At 39.8% G+C, this 23,475-nt stretch overlaps 1 protein-coding gene across 2 annotated transcripts in view; it reads right to left on the bottom strand.

Annotated features, from left to right (window-relative positions):
* The window catches only part of IL16 (interleukin 16), a 37,434-nt gene that overhangs the window by 12,384 nt on the left and 1,575 nt on the right, over positions 1 to 23,475 (bottom strand). Inside the window, exons 2-11 of one of the 2 annotated variants that reach the window (XM_061999676.1) lie at positions 20,138 to 20,550; positions 10,543 to 10,679; positions 9,729 to 9,849; positions 7,415 to 7,508; positions 6,641 to 6,783; positions 4,354 to 4,464; positions 2,925 to 3,039; positions 2,546 to 2,619; positions 2,239 to 2,455; positions 1,059 to 1,176 (exon numbers count right to left, since the gene is read on the bottom strand). In XM_061999676.1, coding sequence (XP_061855660.1) covers positions 1,059 to 1,176; positions 2,239 to 2,455; positions 2,546 to 2,619; positions 2,925 to 3,039; positions 4,354 to 4,464; positions 6,641 to 6,783; positions 7,415 to 7,508; positions 9,729 to 9,849; positions 10,543 to 10,679; positions 20,138 to 20,550 — 1,543 coding nt within the window. The remainder of the gene's footprint in view (positions 1 to 1,058; positions 1,177 to 2,238; positions 2,456 to 2,545; positions 2,620 to 2,924; positions 3,040 to 4,353; positions 4,465 to 6,640; positions 6,784 to 7,414; positions 7,509 to 9,728; positions 9,850 to 10,542; positions 10,680 to 20,137; positions 20,551 to 23,475) is intronic. The other variant, XM_061999675.1, reaches the window with a different exon arrangement.

Here is a 23,475-nt window from a genome sequence, read left to right as displayed (position 1 = left end):
CCATGTGAAAGTACACGAGAAGTGAACTCATGTGGTTGACTTCTACTTTGATCACACATTAAATCAATATATCTCTCTGTTCCCATTACAGAAAATGGAATGAGAATGAGTTGGACACCAGGGTTCTTTTGATCTAGCTGCCTTGTTGCGTGCAAACTTTGAGCTTTCTTCATATTCAGCTTATGCACACTGTGGTCTTTCTGTTCAGCTCAGCTGCTGTTCCCACCTACATCTTCCTTCCTTTCAGGTTAAGACTTCATTTTTCACAACTTTATGATCTGCTAGTGGTAAGGTTAGAAAGGCTGTTGTGTTTGTGCAACATATGAATAACTTAATAGAGAATTTCTAATGACTAACTATTGTAATACTGAAAACAGAATCTTTCTAGATAAAATCCAAATTTGGCCCATATGAAAACTGAGCTTGTTGGTCTCTGCTGTATTGCAAATGCCCACATATATTAAGAAGCTGACTGAAGGCATTGATTCATATCATACAAGCTTCCAAATAGTTTAAGACTGCAGCTCTTTCAGCTAAAGTCTTAGGCATGTAGAGAGGAGGGTTACAGAGCACTTAAATCAAAAGCCTTCACTGAAAATGCTGTGTACTATTCAATTAGAAATATGTTCAACACTATTAATTGTTGATGAATCTTGCAAAGTGAATCTCCACACTCCCACTAAAGCTCATTTCTGCAAATCTGTATTTCTTTTGGGCAAGAAGGGATCGACTTGGAGGAGCTTGGTCAAATAAGCTAGGTTGTGCTATACATTTTGGGTTTTTTCCAGATACTTTCTCATTCTGCTGCATACATGTCTAAGACCTTCAAAGCTAGCCCAGCCTGGGTAAGAGACAATCATTTCACTGGATTGCCAGATATCTTGAGATCCCACATATCCTAAATACCCACACTCAAACCCTCGGAATGGAACATCTGCTTTAAACTCCAAACTCTCAGAAAGCACTAAGACTTCCTGCCAAAACAGGTCAAAAATAAACCAATAAAACAGGCCAATGAAAAGCTTGTGGCATGACACAGACACTTTTTCCCATCCTACCTGAGTCTCCCGTCCATATGTGCCACAGAGCCTGGTGAGAGGGTGTGAATAAAAATCCCTGAAATGCACTGGAAGTGTGGGATGCTGCATAGCCCAATTCCAAGGCCAACACCTGGCTCTGAAAGAATGAATTTTTAAAAAACACATGTGAAAAGCAGTCAAAACAAATCACTGGAGAGACCTTTTATAAAGCTGTCTTCAATTTAATTATAATTCTTCCTATACAAACCAAAACCCAAGTCTTGCGTTTATGAATATTTTACATGCAATATTAGCTGCTGCTCCTGCTGCTTTTTTCTTTCTTTTTCTATTCCTCCCCTCCTCCCCCATGATTAAAGTGAGTGCACACCGATATTGCTTGTGGAGTTCCGAGATTTCTTTACTGCTGTGTCACAAACACAATGCAATGCAGGTTTATTTTCCAAAATATCTGTCATCACAGAAGAATTCAAATGACTTTACAATAGACAAACTAGAAAAAAACCCCCAACAAAAAAACCCACAAAAGGATGTGTGGCTCTTATTTGCTTTATTATCTCCATCTGTTTTCTGCTTTATATGAAACAGCTTAGGTTTTTGTGAATTTACCCTCTTTGCTCTGGACAATCACTCTGATGTCAAATCCCATACTGTGTGTTTGGTAAGTCATATTGTTACCTCACAGAGACTTTGTTTTATTTGTTGCTTTGATGTTCCCATATTTAAAATTTGTTTCATTCTGCCAGTGATTGGTTATAAATAAAAGATATTGATAGTTGTAGAGGGGGTAAATAATTACAAGTAGATATAGATGTGTACTTTATTATTTGTTTTTAAGCCTTTTCAAGAATTAAATGAACTGCTTGCTTAATTGTGGCTAAGAGTTTCATAATCTGCTTAAGAATTGGTAGTTGTTGCCAAGAGGTTTACTTTTTCACATGAAGGATATGAATATGACTCTAAATCTGGAGTGGAAAAAAAAAAAAGAATTATTGCTTCTTGAGGACAGATGGTGTCCAAAATCCTGCTGTTGACAGATAGTTCTTAGCATTGAAAAGCAGCAAGAACTAATTTAGTGTGTTAAAAAAACACCTTAGTTCAGAAAAAGAATTAGATTAGTGTGGAAAGACATTCAGAGTGCAAATGAACAGTGTTTTGTCAGTGCCCTCTTTGCTGGTTCTCAGTTAATTTTAGCACTTACCTTTGTTTAGGGTAACTTCCATTATGACCCTGTCATTGGGTTTTGTAGCATTTAATGGGAATGCTGCACTTTCTGAACTGAAAGAGCTGTTTTCTTTGCTTATACATGTACTGGAGCTCAATGACTGACACAAGTGGGGTGACAGACAGCTGGAAGCAGAATGAGGCGTGCTGAAGCTTGTCCTGACTGTAAGTGTCAGAAGACCCTTTTTGGCCTGCTAGAAAGAAAAGATAATGAGTGAATAGGTTGAGTTCACATGCATGCTGTGTGTAAAGACAGAAATTGTTCTAGAAGGAGAGTACATAACCTTGAATTTTTGTAAAGCATCGTAATGTGTTAATCCATGCATGGATTCTCCATTCAGTTCCAGGATTTCATCCCCTGTTTTCAAAGAGAAACATTGTACTATGTTACTATGTGACCTGATCTTGGTGGACCTGCTTCTGCAGAGGGATTGGACTAGGTGATCTCTAAAGGTCCCTTCCAACCCTACCATTCTATGAGTCTATGTATCATGCAATAAGCTACATGATACAAATGTGTACTCAAAAGGAGCTTTGAAAATACTATAATGGATACAGGTGTAAAAGTCACTTATGGCTCACTTCAGCTTCACTTTAATCTGCCTTTACATATCATTCTTTGCGAATTGGAGTGAAAAAAGGGAGACAAGAGGGATTTCCCACCTTCTTGTAGCCTTCCATCAGCAGCAGCAGCTCCACCAGGAAAGATGGTTTTGACGTAGATGCCTATTGGGCCATAAATACTGTCTTTCCCTCCAACAATACTGAAGCCCAAACCCTAATTTATGGAAGAGAAACAGGGTGTGAGAGTCTGCATCCATTTTTCATAACAATTCATTTTCAGTTTCTTCTGTGTTACCTTTGTGGGCAGTACTAGTCAACAGAGCAGTATAGCCCATGAAAAAAGCTGTCAGCCACATACCTCTAGTAAAAGCAAATGAAAATGGAATACGCTGATGTTTTGATTTTTGTTTGTTGTAATCAATTATTTCACTATTATAAGCACACAAGAAGATGTCTAAATTCTTTTTTTTGTCCTTGAACCAATAAGCAGCCTGGAGAGATTATCCATTGTTCTTCTAAATTTCCTTTCCCATAAATAGGATTGATAAAAAATACCACATAAGGTTTTGATATTACTACTAATTTAAGACATACAGATGAAGGTCTCATGGAGACATTTCTTTTATTCTTTGCTAAACAGAGTTAAGATATGTTTTAAGCAGAACCAATAATCTTTTATAGGTAACCTAGGTCAACCATAATCCTTCATAGGTAGATACTTCTCCTTACTGATTATTTACCTTTCCTCCTCTTATCTAAAAGTCAAACGCTACCTGCTACCCTTAGATGGATATTATAAGACCAGTTCACACCTCTGAAGCCATTTAACATCCTTCAGATGAAAAGTGGAAGTACTGTGCTGATGAAATGCTCATAGGCTCCCAAAATGCAGACAACAAACGATTACTTTGTAAATGATGATGATACTTCATGGAATGTTTTCTGAGTCACCTCACAGTTTAAATAGTTATTAAATATTCAACAAGTTCAAAAGCTGTGTGTTTAAGTCCATAGCTTCTGTATTCTCTTTAAGCATCTTCAGTGACATTACTTTTGTTGATCAACAATCTTCTATTTTTCTCCAGACTTTCCTGTGGGTTTTTTGGAAATGCTTAGTGTGTTGGGTTTTTATATTGAGGTGTGCCTGGTAGCTGTTGTTTTCCTTCTCAACAGAACAGTCTTTATGACTCAATTCTGACTTGAGGCAAGTCTCTATAAGCTTGCTGTGCTGATGCAGCTTACAGATAACAGAGTATGAATTCAAGCCTACCTCCACCTGCCAAAAAAGGTAGCAGTGAATGTCAGTGTTGGTGTTTCTGGCTTGATGTGGACATGTTATTGGAACCTGAAAACTCTACTTCAGAGAAGACATAGTTCAGAAGCTTAAGAAGCAAGTGAACGATAATTAATCACTCCTGGCAAAGCCTGGGTATTAATTGTGAACCTAGAATTAGCAATCTTAATACTTGAAGTCACTTCCCTGCACTTTGCAAATTATATGTGTGAAATAAAGTAAAACTATGGTTACCTTCCCTTGTCCTTTCATCAGTACGACGTTAGAGATTACTGAAGCCTGTGAGCCGCAGGATGTGTGCACTAGCTGTGCTGTACTTAGTGATCTAGATGGCCTCGAAATTGCCTGTGAATGTAAAAAAAGAGGAAAAAGCATTTTAATGGAGAAAGAGAAGTTATTTGACATAAATTAGGACAACTTGTTTATTTAAAATTTTTCCTCTTTGTAACTGATGATACTAAAGATTTTTCTTTAACTCAAGTCCTTCTAATTTTCAGAAGCCATTTGTTACTCAGACGATCGCCACTCACTGAAATTGTCTCACAGTGACTAAATTAGAGTGAACCTAGAATGTTGACCCTTGAAGTGGTGTGATAGTGTAGAAAGACATATTTGCTCTCACTCGATTCTCCATGCCAAAATCCTGTTGGTGGCCATTAGGGGTCCTAAACAAGTATTATTGTATTTGTCTCTAGGAACTGAACTAAGAAACAAGAAATTCTCCTTCCTTCATCTTGCAACTACATAATTTTATTTTGGGACAAATAAAACCTTTTTGCATCATTACCCCCCAAATATGAATTAATGCTCACGAAAGTTCTTCTGTGAACTACCCTGCACTATCTCTGTTAAGCCACACGTAGACTTCATTCTACATTGAAAGAGGTGAAGCGCCTCCTTTTTTGCTTGGTAACCAAGATAAGAAAATTCTCGTGCTTTTCCTGCCTCTGTTCCACAGATAGTGGATTTCTTATCTCTAGCCTCTGGGATCTGACCCATTTTAATGAAACTTTGATAAAATACTTCATAAAAACCTCCTTTTGAACATGGATTTGCTCATTAAAAACTAATTTAAGCATTAACAAACGTCATTAACTAAAGCTAACTATGCACAAAGTTCAGCAGGACAAGAGTTAATTGTACTTATTACAAGTCTAAGAGAGTTCAACACTATTTAATGCAGCAAAATGAAGCTAACAGGTGTTGCAGTGTGTGGAACATCAGCCAGAATTTCAGCTTCTGCATATGTGAGAAAATAAGTCTCAGTTTTGACACGCAAGCAAGATTATTCAACGTGGGATTGGGAACACGTTTAAGAGAGAAATGTCTGTGAAACAACAAAAACATGCTCTCCAAAAAGTATGGAGAGTACACTCTCTGCCAGATGAGAGTGATTGTTCATTTCATTGTGGGTTTTCTGAATCTGAAATTGAACGTTTTCAAATTTCTTTTTCTTCTGTGTGAGGAAGTATAGTTTGTATTTCTGTGTGTGGTGGGTAGTGATACTCAAACACGGATGCCACCGAAGAGCCTCTGTCAAAGGGCAGCATCTGCCCCTGCAGCACCTTCAAGCAGGAGGAAGCCCAGCTAATCCCTAAGGGTCTGTCTGTCTGCACAGGTGGTGTCGTGTTGGGGTCTCTGCTCTAGTTTGTCTATCCTGACCCCATTAAAGTGTGATATCAAGCTCTGGTGCCTCCAGGGCATGGGTCTGGCCAGGAAGAGACAGGGGAGCAGCAGCGAGTCCCCAGCCAGGCCTCTGGCAGGGCAGGAGGAGGCAGCTGAGGGTGAGGAACTTCTTCTCCATCTCCCCTCTTTGAGCCTGGGGATTTCAGCTATAAATACCCACTCCCTCTCTACCCTGCCCAGCCTCCACTCTCCCAACCAGAGATGAATCACATGGCATCCATCCAGAGAACCAAGAGACTTGCCAGTCTCTAGTCTACATTAACAGGGTTTTTAGAACTTGTCTGATTCGCTGTGGGGCAGCAAGTAGGATGCCTCTCGCAGCCAGCACAGCGACTACCAGCCACAAGGTGAGTCCATACCTGCTTGTGGCCATGGCTGGGCCAGTGGAGGTGACTCGGGAGGCTCGCAGCGGCGGGGCCCAAAGCTCCGGCCAGGTTTTTATCAGCCATGTGCACAGAGCATCTCCATGGCCAGCAGCAGCGAGCTGCCCAGGATGGGCCTCTTCAGCGGTGAGCTCTGAGGTGGCTCCAGGTGGCTACCAAGGTGGTGCAAACCACACAGGGGGATTTACACACACTGTAAAACCTGCTGGGGCAAGGGGAGGGAGAAGCTGCTGAAGAAAAGGGGTTTTGCTTGCACAGAGCCTTTCCCACTCTTCTACACCTCACAGAGGTGGGATAGAGTTAAAAAGTGGAGGAAGCAGAGTGTACTATCTTCCTTGACAAGGCCTGCAAGGAAGGTAGGTTTTGGCAAGAAAGTGTCTGCCAAGGTCATGGACATATTCTTATTGGACACAGTTTTGTCTCTTTTTCTGGTGGTTTCCTGTAGAACTTACTGGGGTTTTCCTTCCAGAGCAGTCTAGCTGTTGGGAAAGAGATTTGCGGCTGGTGTGGAGCATGTGAGGCTGCCGGTCTCTGAAGGGTATTGCTTTCTGGAGCCCTGCACAGTCCATCTCTTCTATCCAGTAAGGATTTATACCTGACAGATGTGGAGAGAGAGGTTGGATTATTTCTTAAGCATTGGGCATTTCTGCACATTCATTTTACCAGGTAAATGTTACTTAGAAATATTTTTCCTCTTGTAAATCTCTCTGTGAAGGGAGTGATCTTTTGAGTCCTCACTGTGAGGATAGCCATTAATGTTAAACATAGTAAAAAGCAAACATTCCATACTGAAAGAGCATAGGCCTGTTTAGAATACACCTTTAAAAACATATAAACCACTGGGGCACTGGAAGAGGCTGCCCAGATGGGTTGTTGAATCTCCTTCTCTGGGGACATTAAAAACCCACCTGTCTGAGTTCCTGTGTGACCTACTCTAGGTGGTCCTGCTGTGGCAGGGGGGTTGGACTGGGTGATCTTTTGAGGTCCCTTCCAGCCCTTATGATTCTGTGATAAAAGGAAATGCTTAGGGGCAGAACCCCTGATTGCAGGATATTGTGAATCTAAAAGCTGATGCTTTTATGCATCAGTAATCCTTAGCTATGGATGCCAGACTAAATTTAGTCAACAGCTGCAGCTTCTTTCAACACTGCAGTACCATCACACCAAGAGCTGTGCCATGCACTCTCTGAATATTACAAGAGAAAAGGTTACTTTCTGCAACTTACTGGTCGAGTTACTGCGAGTCCTTTGACATGCAGCTTTGCCGAGTAGAAAGCCACTTTGTCTCTCCAAAGACCTTTCTTTACAGGTTGTTGTTTCCTAAAAAAACAAATTAAAAATTCTATTCCTATGCAAGAAGTTCTCAAAAACGATCTAAACCTAAAAATAAAGTATCTCCTAATTTGGCTTGCACAAATTACATCCTGAATACTTGTAACAAAATTAATTATTATAAATAAAAAGGATGATAAAGGTGAATACAGCTCATGTTGTAAATATGACTATGACTTGTCAAAGTAATAAGATAGCAATGGTTTCTATTCTTTAGTCAAAAGAGACAAAAAAATTAATTGGAAACCCCAGTTGGTTCACACAGACTAGTATTTTAATGTTTGGAAAACATTGTAGCCATGCTTCTCTAATCTCTGGAGATAACTGATGCCTTTGAGTACTCAGTTTCCATCACCTTAGAAGGGCATTCTTTTCAAAAGAAAAATTCTTAGGCCCAGATTTGCAGTGGTAGATAGGATTCTGATGGTATCTGAGGGATAGGATTTAACCAAAATACGATCCAGATGTTTAAAAACCTTTGAGGACTATACTTCAGCGGTCTACAAAAATTCAGCTCCTTCTTCTTGGAAACTTTTAGTTGCTTTTGAAAATACAGCTACTAATTCTAGCATTTAAAATCTTATGTATAAAACATTCAGGTTTCTAAACGCAGGTTTTTAGAACAGTTTGAAAACGAATGATTGCATCTGGATAATAGTTGATGTTAGGAATAGTTTCCGGATGTGTATACTTCCTGAAAGTCTTGCATCTATTGGGACATGGGGAATACCATTGAACCTGAGGGAATCATAGTTAAAGGAAGAACATTACTAAATACAGACAGCATGTGGAAACTTACTGAAATACAGTAAAACTCAAAATATAGAAGAGGTTTGCTCAGTGATATTCTACAGGGGCTAAGAAGGCCCCAGGGCAGCATCAGAGCACAATCTATATATTCTAACCTGTTTGAAGTTAACTAAGGCAAAGACTTTCTTCCATAAGCCTAGTTTTAGTAGTGCTATTTGGAGATACAGGAACTAAGAAATTATAATTTTCCTCTTCAACAGCAGGTGGAGGCATTGCCAAGTAGCAAGATCTGACAAGAGTTTTCCAGCCCCAACCCTCTAAGGAGCTCTTCAGAATAAGAAATGCAGGAGATCCTTTAAAAGAGATTTTGAAAATGATTTTGCAGTATTTCTCTTACCAAGCTCAGTAGTTTGAAAAGCCTTTGCTATTAACCCTGAATTATTTTGGTGCAGGCTTGTCTTTAAATGCACAGTTCAGCTGGATGCCTCTTGGTGGTACTATGCCAGAAAAGTATAATATAGTTAATTTCTGGACACTTGGACATTTAAAGCAGAAAAAATAAACAAAAGTCTCAGCAGAATCCAGCAGATGTGGGTGAGACAGTTTGCTGCTGTCCTAGAAAAAGGTACTCAGACCTGACAGTAGCTCCAGCCAGGGGTGTTTTCTCAGTCTAGGATCATATCAGAGCTTTCTGTGTGACTTCATTGCAGGTAAGAGGAAGTACCTTTTTCCCTGGAATGTCAAGATCTAAATCCTTCAACAGATCTCTGGCCAAGTTTTATTGTCTTCAGAGGGATAAATATGTGGTAGAAGACTAACTCTGTCTGTCATCCTTGGGATTTCTCTAGAATTTACAAGTGGAAAGCCTTTAATGCCATCTATTTTGGGGTGGAGATGAGTGGATAAGAAGCCTGAAATTAAATGTGTGTAATCCAATACATCCAATCTGTGAAAGTTTGAAAGGGTTTTCCATGAAAGATTTGGTGATAACTCAAGATTGATGACCTGTTAATGCTGTTCCCTTTTCTCTATGGAAAACTCCAGTAATGTTCACCATGGGAATTTCCTAGCTATAGATCCTACATCTACAAAACTGCTTCAGTACTGGGCCACTCTCTGGCTTCTCAATTCATGGATCTTCCCCTAAATCCATCCTCTGGCTTTGCTCAACTTCCAAATAGAAAATTAACATTGGCAAGCTGTGTGTTTCCAAAAGGAGGGGTTGTACAGCCCTCACTAGAATTTCCCAGGGTTTTGGCCTCCCCATAGCCTCTGTCTATCTGGGAAAAAGCTATGCTGAGAGCCACCAGAGTCTGACCACAAGAGGTTTGGGGTTTTGTCAGGAAGAGCAAACCCATGTTATTCAAATGTCTGATGCATAAATTCCTCTTCTTTCTCAAGCAAATGTTGTCAAATGACTGCACTGTTGGGGGAGTGGACCACAACTTTTGTGCTTACTTTGCTAGCCATCATCATGTTCATCAGCCGTGTTGTTGGGTGAGTAAGAGATTCAGCCTGCTTGTTAAGTGATTGTCCATTTAGTGTTAGCAGTTCATCCCTTGGGCTCAGACAACCATCCCTTAAAAAGAAACAAACAAACAAAACGGGAATATGCTTATTATTTTAGAAAGAACAATGTGGCACTGTCGTGCTACATATCTCACTAAGTGAAGAATCCACTGCAGTCCTCCCTTTGCCTTGAGCAGAGCTGCCATGAGGTGCCTTGATGTGTCATGCATTCCTTTCCCTGCTAGGATTTTTTTCTGTTGCTACTGTCTTCTGCTCAGTCCTGGTGATCAGTGGCTGCCTTGCCACATATAGCTTACATCCAGGTAAAATATTCCTCCTCTCTCACCATCTTGCACTTGTAAGTTGATCAGAGACTACATGCTTTATTCCCTTTTGGGAGCTTTGGCTCAAGTTGCTTTCCAGTGGCCTTGCTAAGCTAGTGACATCATGCATTGCTTTTTAATAGGGCAACTAGGAAAACGCTCCTTTGAAGACACAATGTTACATACAGTCTTTCATTCTTCCCAGTTTTATTTCTTAGTATAACTGAGAAGCATTAAATCCCTGAATGGTCACAGTTTTGTTTTACGAGAATGTGACCTGCCTTTGCAACTGGGAGCGTGGTAAGAAATGATTCCCAGACATCACTGCCTCTCTCTGAAACTGAGCTTCAAGGCATAGCTGGTCACAGAAAGTTGGTCATGCAGAATCCATGCAGACAAACAGCTCCTTAATAAGCTTTCTGGCTCCATATGTACGGTACCTGTGTTCTGTGGCTCCAGCAGGCACGTGGCTGCCTGTGAACCCTTTCCAGAGGGATGCACATTTTGGACTCCTTGAGAGCTTGATTCCTGAGCTGCTGTTCCCTGTGGTTGTACACAGCCTGCAGATGCAGCTGTCCTGATTCAGAAGATGAAAGGTGAAAGATGAAAAAAAAAAATATACCAAGGATGTTGAAAGTTATTTGAAGTTATCTTGAGCCTTTTTAAGAAATACAGAAAATGTTCTTAGAACCAGTTTGCTTCCAAGTGAGACAGGAATAGGCCTTTAACATGTGCAGTTTTGAAAGAATAATTGTATTATAGAGTCAGTGTTAAAAAAAAAAGTTGTTTTCCTTAGGACTCAGTGGCTTCAGGCTACAAGAGGGAAGTATTGGGGTAGAGAGCCCCTTTGCATGGAGGGGAAGAGACTAGATAATAGACTTTTCATAGTAATTGGATAATTTTTGCCTCTGCTGAATGTTATAAGAAAAGACAGGGAGGAAAATAAACATATGCCAGAAAAGGAAATACTCTGGAAAACAGAAGAGGTCTGAATGGAAAATAAGTGTACACAAAACACTAGAAGCTCCACCCCCACTGCTGATTTGTTAAGTGGGGGGGCAGGGAAGCAGAGAGGACTGCAACAGCAAAAGAATCTTTGTCCACTCCAGACTGGTTGAGGTTGCTGTAGTCTGTGTGTTGCATCTGGAGGACTAATTGTAAGCACATTTTTAACACAGTTATGAATCATTAACATGTGGCCTCACTGAAAGAGAAATATGAGTAAGTAAAGCAAAGAATGGATTGAATAAGCACATGAAGGACGACATTTTTGTTTAGGAAATATACTCCTGCAACACAATTGTATGAACACTTAAAATTTCTAGAGAGACAAGGAAAGCTGGAAAGTTAGCACACAGTTGCTTTTTCATTTGCTTAGTAAATCTCCTAATTCAAGTATTCACTTGTTCTGCTCCCAGCTGAACCCACCTCCTCTGCCCTCGCCAGCCTCTCCATACTCCACAAAGTGAAGAGGGCTCTCAGTGTATCCTGGATCCAGGCTTGTTCCCAAGAGATTTGTATGACTGAGGTATAGATTTCTGAAGGGGAGGCAAATTTCATATGTTAGGACAGGCCACAAACAACAGCAGTGGTCAACTGTCTCTATTGCTCCTGGGTCTCCTGGTCAGAGTGGCATTATTTCCAGTAATCTGTAGTCCTCTGACAGAGCAAGGAAAACTCTGTAACCACCTTCTCTAAAGCTTCATTTCTATCCTAAGCAGAATTCATCCAGCTCTGGGCATTGGAATCTTTATGCCCTTTCATCACAAATCAATAGGGATCTCGTCATACCTGACCAACAGCAAACACAAATTTCAAATTTATATCAATAAAGGTCATTATCTTCCAGGGTGGCTGTTGAAGCCTGGCTCCCATTCTGAAATCTGACAGAGTAAATCTAAGGCTGTGAATGAATGAAGTATTTAACTGGGAGCTCTAGGCTCACTACAAGCTTGGATAAGGGCTATACTTGTATTGACTGGCTTGTTAACTCTGTGGGTTTGCTTGCATTCCAGATTGTCTGCCATTAATGAGGAGCGTCTGAATTTTACGAAGCCTGTTTTGTTCATGGAGTGCTTCTAGTGAGTAACATGTAAGTGTATAAGCATGGAGATGATTCTATTTTAAACCAGTATGTTTGAACTCTAATATTAGTTTTGGAGCTCTGTATTTACTTTTCACCCAAAGTAAATATCTTGGGAAACATATACTTGAAATCAGCACTAACTTATGTTCTTTTTAATCTTATGGCACTGCTTTGAAATCTTCACTATGGTAACAAAGATTAGGATTCTGATGTCTTGCAATTTCAAATCTTGAGTGACAAAAAATGTGAGCTACTTTGTTTGTTTACATTGGTCCTTTGTCCTAGGTATCAGTAAGAAATTACAGGCCAAATTCTGGATCCATGAAACATCCTTTAAACTCTCAGGGTTTTCTATTGGGTACAGTGCTTTTTCTGAAATATGAGAAATGGAAGACAGATATTAAAAGCAGGAAATTATTTTGCTATTGGCAAAGTATCTTGGGGCATCAGCTGATTGTGGATTGGAGCTGTTGTGAAAGAATAATTGTACTATAGATTCCGTGGTTTCAAAAGTTTTTCCCCTGTTTTTTTCTGTAGTCAGAGTTCAAGTTTGGACTTGTCAACTTCTTTTCTTAGGAATCTTTACCCTTGTGTATTGTGCCTTTGAAACACCCATATATTCTCTCACATGTACTGGTCAGGCTCAGACACAAAACTTTTTGGATAGCTGTTCTCCATTCTTCGTTTCATTCCTAATTTTACCTTAATGGAGTTTTTTTGCAGACTATGTGCAGCTAATCTCTGCTAAGAACACAGTCTTGTGTTCTTAATCTCCCTTTAACTTGTTCATAGTCTATGGCTGCTGTGTTTTATGGTGTTTATAAAGAGTCCTCGCAATTAATTGTCCAAAAGTGATTTGTCTCTCATCAGTGTCACACGACATCACAGAGTGTAGAGGGTTTGGCTGTGGGGTTTTCCACTGCAGCATCATGTAAGTCCTTTGGGGAAGATATTGTGTTTTGTACAATGGGACATATGCCAGGCTGGAAATTCTGGGTTGCATTGGGCCATACATGTGAAATGACACGAAATTAAAACTGAAATGAATACTCTTCCCAAGAGCAATAAGTTGCATGCACTTGGTAAGAAGGAAAGCAAAGGTTAAATCTATTGTACGTTGCAGAAAAATCTTGAGAACAATTTTTGTTTAAATCTGTAGTCATCTTACTAAGTTTAGCTACATTTCAAGTCAGCTCTGTGTGTCAATCATTTCTGCAATTCATTTATGTGAATTACTTAACATTTTTTAAAAATATGTTTTTATTGGGCTATAGGGATATGTGGCAAGTATCTGTATTTGTCAGCATTGTGCTTTTTTAGGTCCTGGATACAGATCACTACATTCACATCCAAGTTATTGCAACATGACAGAAAATTAATAAAAGCTGTTCTTTAGAAAAATAACCATTTGACCAATTTATGTGCCTGCAATCAATTTGGTTTGGGTTTTGTTCTTTAATATATTTGTTTCCTGTCTCACTACTTAATGTATCGAAGTGTTGCTTATGGTTGCAAGAGTAAACACAGTGATTGTTTTTGCAGTCTCCTCCCTTTTAAAGTGTCCTGTTTGTTTTGAAAGGTGATTTATAGTTCTGAATAGTGAACGCTGAAAAATTGCTACAATATGGTTGTCAGGTTTGGTGAATGGGCAGGTGGATTCTAAGTGTATGTTTCCTTATTACTAGAACATATGTTTAAATGCTTATTTGCTGCTAGGGAATAAAATCTCTGTGCTTATAAGGGGCTTTGCCACCGAGTGCTTCAAGTCTCCAGGGAAATCTTTATCTGTCTCATAGTATCCTCTCAGTGCTGTGAAAACAAATTGAAGTCTGTAGGAATGCATTACAATCAATATTTTTCTTAAAATGAATCTGCTTGGCTGAAAGATAAACTTCAAAAGTAAAGTTCAAGAGGCTCCTTGAGTGCTTTTTTTTTCATTTGTCACAGGTGAGAGTAGGTTAATTTTTCCTGTGTTCAGTTCTGGAAAAGTAATTTGCGTGTCGAGGCCAACTCTCTCCTCCTGCTCTCATTTTTTCTTGCCACACAAAATGCTAAGCTTCTGAGGATGTTTTTCTATTTGCCATTTAAAAGATTTCTTTTTTTCTTCACATTCTCACTAGATGTTTCTAGCCCAGAGTCACATCGTGAAACATCTAATTCCAGATGTTGTTTAGAAATAAGGGTAACCATGGCATCTGTGGAAAACTGAACAACTCTTGTGCGCTCCTAACTTAAGACACAGTAGTTAAATTGTCTGAAATGAAGTGTTATACAAGACTAGTTCAAATAAGGTCTTTGACTCAGTTAACCAAACAGATGACAATGAGCTTTTTGACTGGTGGTAAAAAAACAAAAGAGAAAGAAAATCTAACAACAGTACAATAATGAATTTAAATATTTAGCTTTTCTGGCCTCCTTACTGTGAAACAGCTGGGATTTCCAGGGGAAAATTTAAGAGAATACAGTCTTTGGTAATTTTGTTACAGAAGCACTTTTTCCTGCACCAGTTTTAACAGAGAAAGGGCCAGAGTGTCTCTGTAATGACCTGACATGACTCCACCAACTCCGTCATAACCCTAGCTGATGTCTTGGTCTTTCCAAATATTTATAGTAAATGTAATTCATTTTCTTAGCAGCATATTGCCTTTGCAACTAACAAAATGGCAGAAGCTAAAAAGTCTTTTGATGGTACAAGAAGCGGGACATGGGGTTAAGGTTCTGCCCTAGACAATTCAGCACATCAGATGTTAGAGATGGACCTTTCCTGCCATCACCTGGCCTTTAGTGTGTTTTTCTGAGAGTCTTTGCCCTGGCCCTCATTTGGCAGCACAAGCTGTCTTAATGTAACAGCCTCTTTCCCAACTTGCTCTGGGGATGATATGGAGTTGATGTCACAAAAATCAAGAAGGCCAGGAAGACAGACAGAGAGACCAAGTAGCAAAAGGGAAGAGAACACATAAATGTCTAAATAAATGCCTTTTCCTCTCCTGGCTTTGTTTTTCCATCCTGCCTGTAGGCTCATGTTTGAGAAATTAGGATCTGTTGCCATAACACTTATTGGAGTATCAAAGTGCCAGCTAACTGGTATTTGCATAAAGGCTAGTTAATAAAAATGGATTCTAGTGATGACTACTGGGAAAAAAATGACCTTTTGCTTTTTTCCTCCTTCAAAGGGAGCGTTAGGGACCAAAGGAAGAAAGGATAGAGAAGTTTCTGGAACTAGAAGTTTCATGGACCTAGCCATGCACTCAGATCATCTCAGATCCAATGTCTGCATAAAGAGTCAAACCTTCCCTAGTTTATTCTGGATGCTATCTCAACCCTCCTACCAGCCCCTCTGGCTGGTAACTCTTGATGCTTCCCAGTGTGTTGGTGGTACAGGGAAAAGTTAATGGAATGCTTCTTGAAGTAGCTGTCAAACCCAGCAGAGACTAAGAGCTGATATTATCTAGTCCTATCCGTGCTCCCTACAGCTGGCACGGTTTCAGACTTTATAATGACACGAGGAAACAAGGCTGTCTTTCACAGTGCTATGTCAGTGCACAAGCTATCACACACTGCTTACAATTTTTCTATTTTCTTTTCCTTTCAGGCCACCCAAAAATTGCTGATTTTGAGAAGCAAACTGTAAAGGAAATCTGCTTGTTTAGACACGGACAAGCTGGCTTTCCAGCTCTAACCTCATACAAGACTAAGAGCACCTCACCTTGAAAGCTAAGTGGTCTGGGATCTGGCTGAACAGATGACACCCAGGTAATTCAGGATGCTTTAGATGCAATGACCAATAGTCAATATGAGTGACTATTGGAACAGAGAAATCAAGTGAATTAAAAGACTGATCATCTGTTTTCATCATCGCTGACAATACATTAGAGAAGGGAAAAAAATCTTTGCTATTTAAAATATATCATGAAAGGAGATACTTTGAAGGGAATGTACAGATTAATAGATCAGACTAAGACATTCTTTCCCGTGTACTATCTCAGCAAGCATAAGTTTTTGTGTACTATAATGTTGTGATACAGCTTTTCTTTAGTTTGCTTCTACTTACTACTTGCTTCTATTACATTTCTGTACAATCAGACAGGCAAAAGGAGAGAAATAGCTGTGAATTGTGTGGAATTACAGCCCTTATTGAGAACATATCTACCTGCCTTTCTGCTAAGGAACATGTAGATGAATGAAGCTGCTGTTGAAATGCACAAAACATGCTGAGGACACAGAGAAAAGGAAGAATGTGACATTTGATAGGAATTAAGGAGCTGTTAGGTAATGTACTTTTCTACAGATATGATTCTTTCACTGCTCCTAACTGTTGCTTTCTTCTCCCCTCACTTCACTTAAAGTATTCTATATTCAACTGTTTCCTCTTTTCCTGTCTTTAATTACACTCTGTCTTCTCCCTCCGTTTCTCATTCCTCCATTTCTCATTCCCCAGATTATCTTCCGTTTTCTTTCTTCCTCTGTATGTCCTGGCAGCAGACTTTCTGTGCCAAAAAAATGACTGGAAATAGGACTCCAGCAGCAAAGTGCAGCACCTGTGGCAGTAGGGTAGGCTGAGGTCAAAGAAGGACATAACCACTAAGCACTGTTACACAGGGCCCTACGTGACACATAGTGGCCATGTTTTGGCAAGATGTAAATAACCAAATGTCTGAGGTCATTGCATAGTTCACATGGACATAGCATGGACTGAAGTTTTTGTCCTGAAGGTAGTGAACACTGAATACTTGTTAACAGGGTCCTATTTAAATCTTGTCTCAACCATGGTTCTTTCCACCCATTACAGTTTGTATACAGACGAAAGGTCAAAGTCCATTGAGCATGCCACTGTGCCACATACTTTTGGAAATAAGTTGCCTAAAAGAAGCAGTTATGAGCTGAAATCCCTGTCATTTGGTGCTGTCCATATATCATCATAGTAAAAGCGACAGGCATCATTCCCGTTAAATGATATCCATCCTTTGCCCTTTTGGTGCACTTGTGGTGTAAATGCAGACTATGGATGTTTCGACTTAAAACAAAAATATCTGTATGGGTACAAGTCAGGGTTGTTTTCATCTGTGGCCAACCTTTGCAATATTCCTCACAAGAGCCAAATTTACCCAAGATACAAGGTTGTGGTCCCTTCACTCATACATGCTAGCACTGTGCTACAGGTCAGATGACTGAGGAGCAGTGACACCAACTTTCAGTCCCCCCCAGTTAAAAAACCTGTGCCATATTTTGTTGAAAAGAATGAAAACAAAACCTAAAATGAACAAAGCCTTCTGAAATTCTCCGATGTATAAAAGGTCTGAGTTCCAGCTCAAAGTCTTTTCTCCAGGCAGTACAATAAGAACAAAGTGATTCTGTGAGGATTCTCTGTAATCTAGCATAGGTTGTGCTCACGCTGCAGTGCTTCCCTCAACGGCTACAGCAACATTTTCTGTTGATGTTTCATTGATGACATGATGTCTAGATGCCCTCTCTTAAAAAGTTCTCCTCTTATCTCTCATTTCTTTAATGTAAGTAGCACCTAGTTTCTCAGACTGTGGGACTCAGAGCTGTTCTTTGGGGTTCTAGAGATTTTGGAATCAGGAAACCATGCCTCTAATACATCTGCAGAAGTCCTGAAATGGTTTGATTTGTTTGTAGTCTATTGCTTATGGTGAATCCCATGCAACTGGCAGAGTATGACCCAGAGAGATACTTAAGTTTTTGAACAGAAGACAGGAGCTAGTATTTGGAATACTGATGTTCCAGGTTCTCCCCTAGCTCTGAAGAAGAAATGCACAGGGAGCATTAAATCTTGCAGCACTTTTAAACATTCCTCTTTCTTTCCAATGTGACAGCAAAAATTAAGTTGTTCAGTTGTGTGGGAGTTACTAACACCTTCGGAGTCATGCTCAGGGATGCAGGCACTGGAAAGCAGAAGAATACTGAAATATTCTCAGCAACACCATGGAAAGAATGGAATCAATTTTCTTGAACAAAGACAAGGATCTTTCAACTCTGAGTCATACATCATGAATTTTTAAGTGTCACATGGAGAGAGTGAGTGTTAATCTGGGGCATGTCTCCTTTCCTAAAGAGAGAGGTTTTAAGCTTAATCTCTTGAAAGCACATGGTACAGGAAGATTGTTCTGATGGGTTTATGCCATATAGAAGACAGAGATCACTGCTTTCATAACGTAAGGCCAAGCCTCAGCAACAACAGTGAAGGAGAAGGTCAGCATGGCTGTTACCAAAGTTCATCCTATTTAGTATGCTAAGATAAGACTTTTTAGAATTGCTCACTGATCTATAACCCTGAAAGGTATGGAAAATTATCAAGTAGCATCTCCAGAGGTTTATATTGCTATGAGAGCTCTGGAGAAGGAATTTAATGTACCCATTTTCTACAATGGCAATAAGCAATCCAAACACTGCTGTAAGGGATTGGGTTGCTGTCTACTTTATGTCACCATCCATCCTGGCTCCTGGCCCATCCTGCTCAGTGACACTAACACTCCAGCCTAAGAGTGGATTTATACTCTTAGCACTTATATTTTATCTGTGCAATGGCATTGGTTATGAGATTTACTCTATTCCCCAGATCCCTATTTGAGCTGCTTGACAGTTAGAAAAGCAAAGGATCTAAACTTTGCAGGAAGGTACTGGATAGTTTCATATGGGTATGGATCACAACAGTTATTTGAGCCCTGCATATTTTGAAGGTATGCAAGCAAGTAGACTGAGACAGCTGACACACAGCAAAGAAATTGCTTCAGCTTTGTTAAAAGAGAAGGGGGAGTCCACAGAGGCCAACTCCTCCTTCACTCACAAGAGGAAAACAGCAGAGTGTGTATGGACTGTTTCCAAAAGGGAGGAGGTGTTGAGGTTTTGCAGGTGACTGAGTGTATTTTGGGACTTGGGTCAGTGTCACCTATATATGTTTTCTGTCAGAATGTAGCAGAAAGTTGATTTGGTTTTGTCCTTATACTGAAACTCTGCCAGAGCCTAAAACATCTCATGACCAGAACTCTTGTCTTGCTATAGTCTTTGCAGTATTAGGCTGCATGCTATGATCGTTAGCAAGAAACTCAAGGAATAAGGGGGGATTCTGAGTTTCAGTAGAACTGTTTCAATGTAGAGGTCTAGCAGCCATTTTTTATTAAAGATATGTAAAATAGAATGCATAAGAAATCTTTTTAGGTGAAAGAATCAGTTCTTTTACATAAGTCACTATGTGCACAGATAAAAGGTGCACAATGAGGGAGGTGCCAGGAGGACACAAACTGTTTTAAAGGATGTCATGCAGTGATATCACATTTACACATTACGTCAACAGGTAGAAAGTGCAAACACTAGGATATGTAACTGAAAAGGAACTTTCTAAAGGCATCTAAAATATGTTTCTAAGACTGAAAAAATAGTCAGATCATTAGGGTTAACGTCGTTACTCCTTTATTAAAGAATAATGTAATATGAGGCTGTGAAGACTTTTTATAGCTCTAAGAAAAAGTGACATCTCTGGTGGTTTTAGAGCCATCTCCTTCCTCTATCAGAGAGAATGAACATCTGCTGAATCTCCTGTGTCCCTCAGGGTGTTGATATAATTCATGCTTGCATAGCTTGTGAGATCTCATGGTATTACACTTTGCAAATGCACTTTACTATAGTGACAGTTTTCTATTTTGAGCTGAATACTATACTGCAGGTAGAAAGCACCAGCTCTGCTAGTCTGAATACACCGAGTGGCCTAGCAGTCACTCAGTTCAGTGGAACATCAAACAGCAGAGGGTAACAGTACAGTAGGGAAGCTAATAACATTTTCATACTGTTTATACAGAGCAGGAACACTGCAGGCTCACAGGCTCTGAAAAAGAAACCAAGTAGAATCCTGTGTTCCTGAGAAATACTAACTAGTTCCATTTAGAAACTACTGCAATGGGAAACATTACAATATACTGCACCAAGCTGCTTACCTTGGTGAGGAACTTTCTTCTCATGTTGTTGCAGTTCTCATTAGCTGCAGCTTTGGACTGGACCATGCTGGTGATCACACGTGGAGGATCGGGTGGACTGTCTTCTGTCTCTGATGTGAACGGCAGTTGTGTTCTAGGACAGCAGTCAAAATCCTCTTGACCCCAACTGGTAGAGATCTCAAAGGGATCAGGGCATTTCTCATCAGGACTTGACCCATCGTCACTGTTTTTGGCATTGCAAAGTATAAGTGATCTTGAAATGGAGCGAAACTTCCTTGGCTTCCTGTTGCCAGCATTGCTCTTTCGATCCATCTTCAGGGAGCTGGTGGTGCTGCTCTTTTTCCTGTCGTTCTCCCATGTATGCGGCATGGTACTTTCAATAACTTTCTCCACTTCTCTGGTGCTAAATGTCATCCAGGAAAGGAAATATAAAAAGTAAGTTGTAATATACCCCACTTTCTCCCACTTAATAACCTACGCTACTGAAAAGCTCTAATGAGTAAATCGAATCAACAGAGCCTTTCAGTCTGCGAACAGCCACGTGATATCTCATGACTTGCTAATTCTGTTTCTGTACAGTGCTCTACTAAATTCTCCTTCACCTTTTCATTCTCTTCCCGTGCTCCCCAAGCACAATGGAATGCTTTTAATAAATGTTTTTGATGCTTCCATTGTGCCGCTTCCTTTGGGCTTCTGCTGAATTTGCATGTTGAAATCCCCAATTGAAAAGGAAGATACTTTAAAAGCATTATTCTATCCTCCTAACATTATTCAGAAAGAGGAAGCTCCTTCTGAAGTTTGATTCATGAAACCGCTATAATTCAAAGAAGATTAATCAAATTGTCGAGGTTAAGTTCCCTGCCTGGCACTTGTGATTTGTAAGTGGTTTAGCAAAAGTAGATCTTAGCCATGAGAGAGTACAAATGTCAGACTGCTATAAAACTCCTACCTTTGCAGACCAGAACTCACTTAAGACGATGCATTTAACAGTAACGGAGAGATCCAGTGAAGCACTTAAAATGTGAATATCTGATTAGGGATTGAACTCTATGAAGGAATACTGCTCCAGTACATCAATCAGAAAGTGTCCCATTACAGAAATGGTTTGTTGCAGCACGATTCAACGAACAAAATTAAGAGAAAATGGAAGAAACGCTGTACAATGAAAAGTTGGAGCCTTTGTAAAATGAGTAAAGTAATGAGTGTATTAAGATAACAAAGGGGAGCTTTGTTAAACTGCTTCCTTTTTTCTCTCAGAAAAGATTTTCCAGAGTATATTTTGGTAGGTATATGCCAGTGCTGAAATTTCAACATAAAGGAGTCTAAAATAATTACTTTGACTTTCTTACTGGATTTTATTATCCTATTTATTACACAAACTTTTCTGTTCTCTTCACAGTATGCTGCCATTCTGGAGAAAATATCTATTGAAACTAAAGGATTTGCATAAATCACAGCTGCTATAGGTGTTATACACAAAACTGAAAATCCATGTTATTTGAAAAGCACTTCAGAAATATAGTATTGAGGGTAAAATTGAGTACGTTTTACTCTAAACTGGGTTGTTGTGTTTATTCTGAGGCTTTCCCCCCCTGCCTTTATACAGAATTGGGTAGGTATCTTTGCACTTTGTGCCTGAAAAGTCACTGGTGAAACAGAAATAGGAGGAGGCAGATTTTCTAAAGGCTCCTTTCACCCACAACAATAAACACCAGTCTGAAAGTCCTGTCCAAGCCAGATTTGTATAATAAATCCAAACCAGCATTAAAATGAATCTCAAGGATTATTTTTCTTTTCTGCCTTATACAAATAACCAGGGAAAACAAAAGCAGGTTATCAATACCCTGCCATTGAGCACCTGTCTAAAGGAGCTACATGGCATTGCTGGAGAAATACCCAGTTTAGTGTGAATCTGAGGTTGTTTGGATATGTAGAAGAAAACAAAAATGTACATAGTTTGTCCAGAAGCAGCAAAGAGGTCTCAGAGAATATGTCAAGTTCCTCTAAACTGATGTGTTCTCGATCTCCTGTGGATTTCTACTTCTGTGGAAAAGTCTGACCCCACTGGATAGGAACATTGGAACCAAAGTCACTGCGCTCACGGCCTCCCCAACACTGGCATATGGGAAACTTTCAGGGTCAAACTGAAGCAGGATATTCTTCATTCCTTTCAGTACACAGAATGCTCTACTTTTTTCTCTTTTTTTCAGAGTAGCCTCTCTTATGAGTAACAAGATTTGCAACCATGTCTGAATGAAGCCACAGTATGAATGTAGGGCTGCCCAACAGCACAGCCACGCTCCCTTCCTGGGATGCAGAGCACATGCTGAATAAAAGGACATCTAAGCCTATACATAAGGACAAAAAGGACTGAGGAGATGAGGAAAGGTGTGACATGGAGCTCAACTTTAACACATGAACTTTGTGATTCACATAGGGGTTTACCTCTCTAGGACTAATTTCCCCTCCTGCACTATTGAGAGACCCTACTTTTCAGAGCCTGTATGTAGTAAATTATTTTGAAGCACAGTGATGAAAAGTGCAATGAATTATGTTAAAGCAATAAATTTGAGAACTGAAATAAGTAGTTACTGTTGGTGGAATTTGGAATCACAAGTTGGAGATTTTTTCTGTGCTTTTTTGTAGATTAGGTAAAAGCTGACTGACATTTATCCCTACTAATATGTAAAGACTTTCAATGTTGGAAGATTTTGTTTGTTTGTTTTTTAGAAAGAGACATTGTTTAGTGTTTGGTAAGCCTAAAGCTTTAGTCTAACATGATATGGATGCATCCAATTACAGGTTTTTTAGTTGGGAAATCCCTGTTAGAATCCCCAGTGCATTAGGAAATTAATCTTGTAAAGCTTCATAGAATCATAGAATCATGCTTTTCTTGTGTATCTGAACGTAGGTAAAATTGCAATCTGGCCCATTAGACCAGAATGTGAAGCTGAAAATACAATAGGACAGCTAGGATGATGGGAACTTCTGCAAGAAACTCCTTTCAGCACCTGGGCAGGAAACAACAGACTTACTTGCTTGAAGGTGTGTGGAATGCACATCACTTGAAAGTCTGCCATAGGGATTGGTATCACAGAATCTCACAGATTCTTAAGGGTTCAAAGGGACCTTGAGAGATCATCTAGTCCAACCTCCCTGCCAGAGCAGGACCACCTAGAATAGGTCACACAGGAACTCAGCCAGGTGGGTTTTGAATGACCCCAGAGAAGGAGACTCAACAACCCATCTGGGCAGCCTGTTCCATCTGTGTATCCATCTGTGATTCTGGCAATTGCTGTTAGATGTTAACAACAGGAATGTCAGAAATGAGCCCAAGT

This window comes from Colius striatus, chromosome 7 (genome assembly GCF_028858725.1).
Source record: "Colius striatus isolate bColStr4 chromosome 7, bColStr4.1.hap1, whole genome shotgun sequence".
In the NCBI taxonomy this organism is placed as follows: Eukaryota; Metazoa; Chordata; class Aves; order Coliiformes; family Coliidae; genus Colius; species Colius striatus.
Note: the sequence above shows the minus strand (reverse complement) of the source record. Positions and strands in the feature narration are given on the sequence as shown.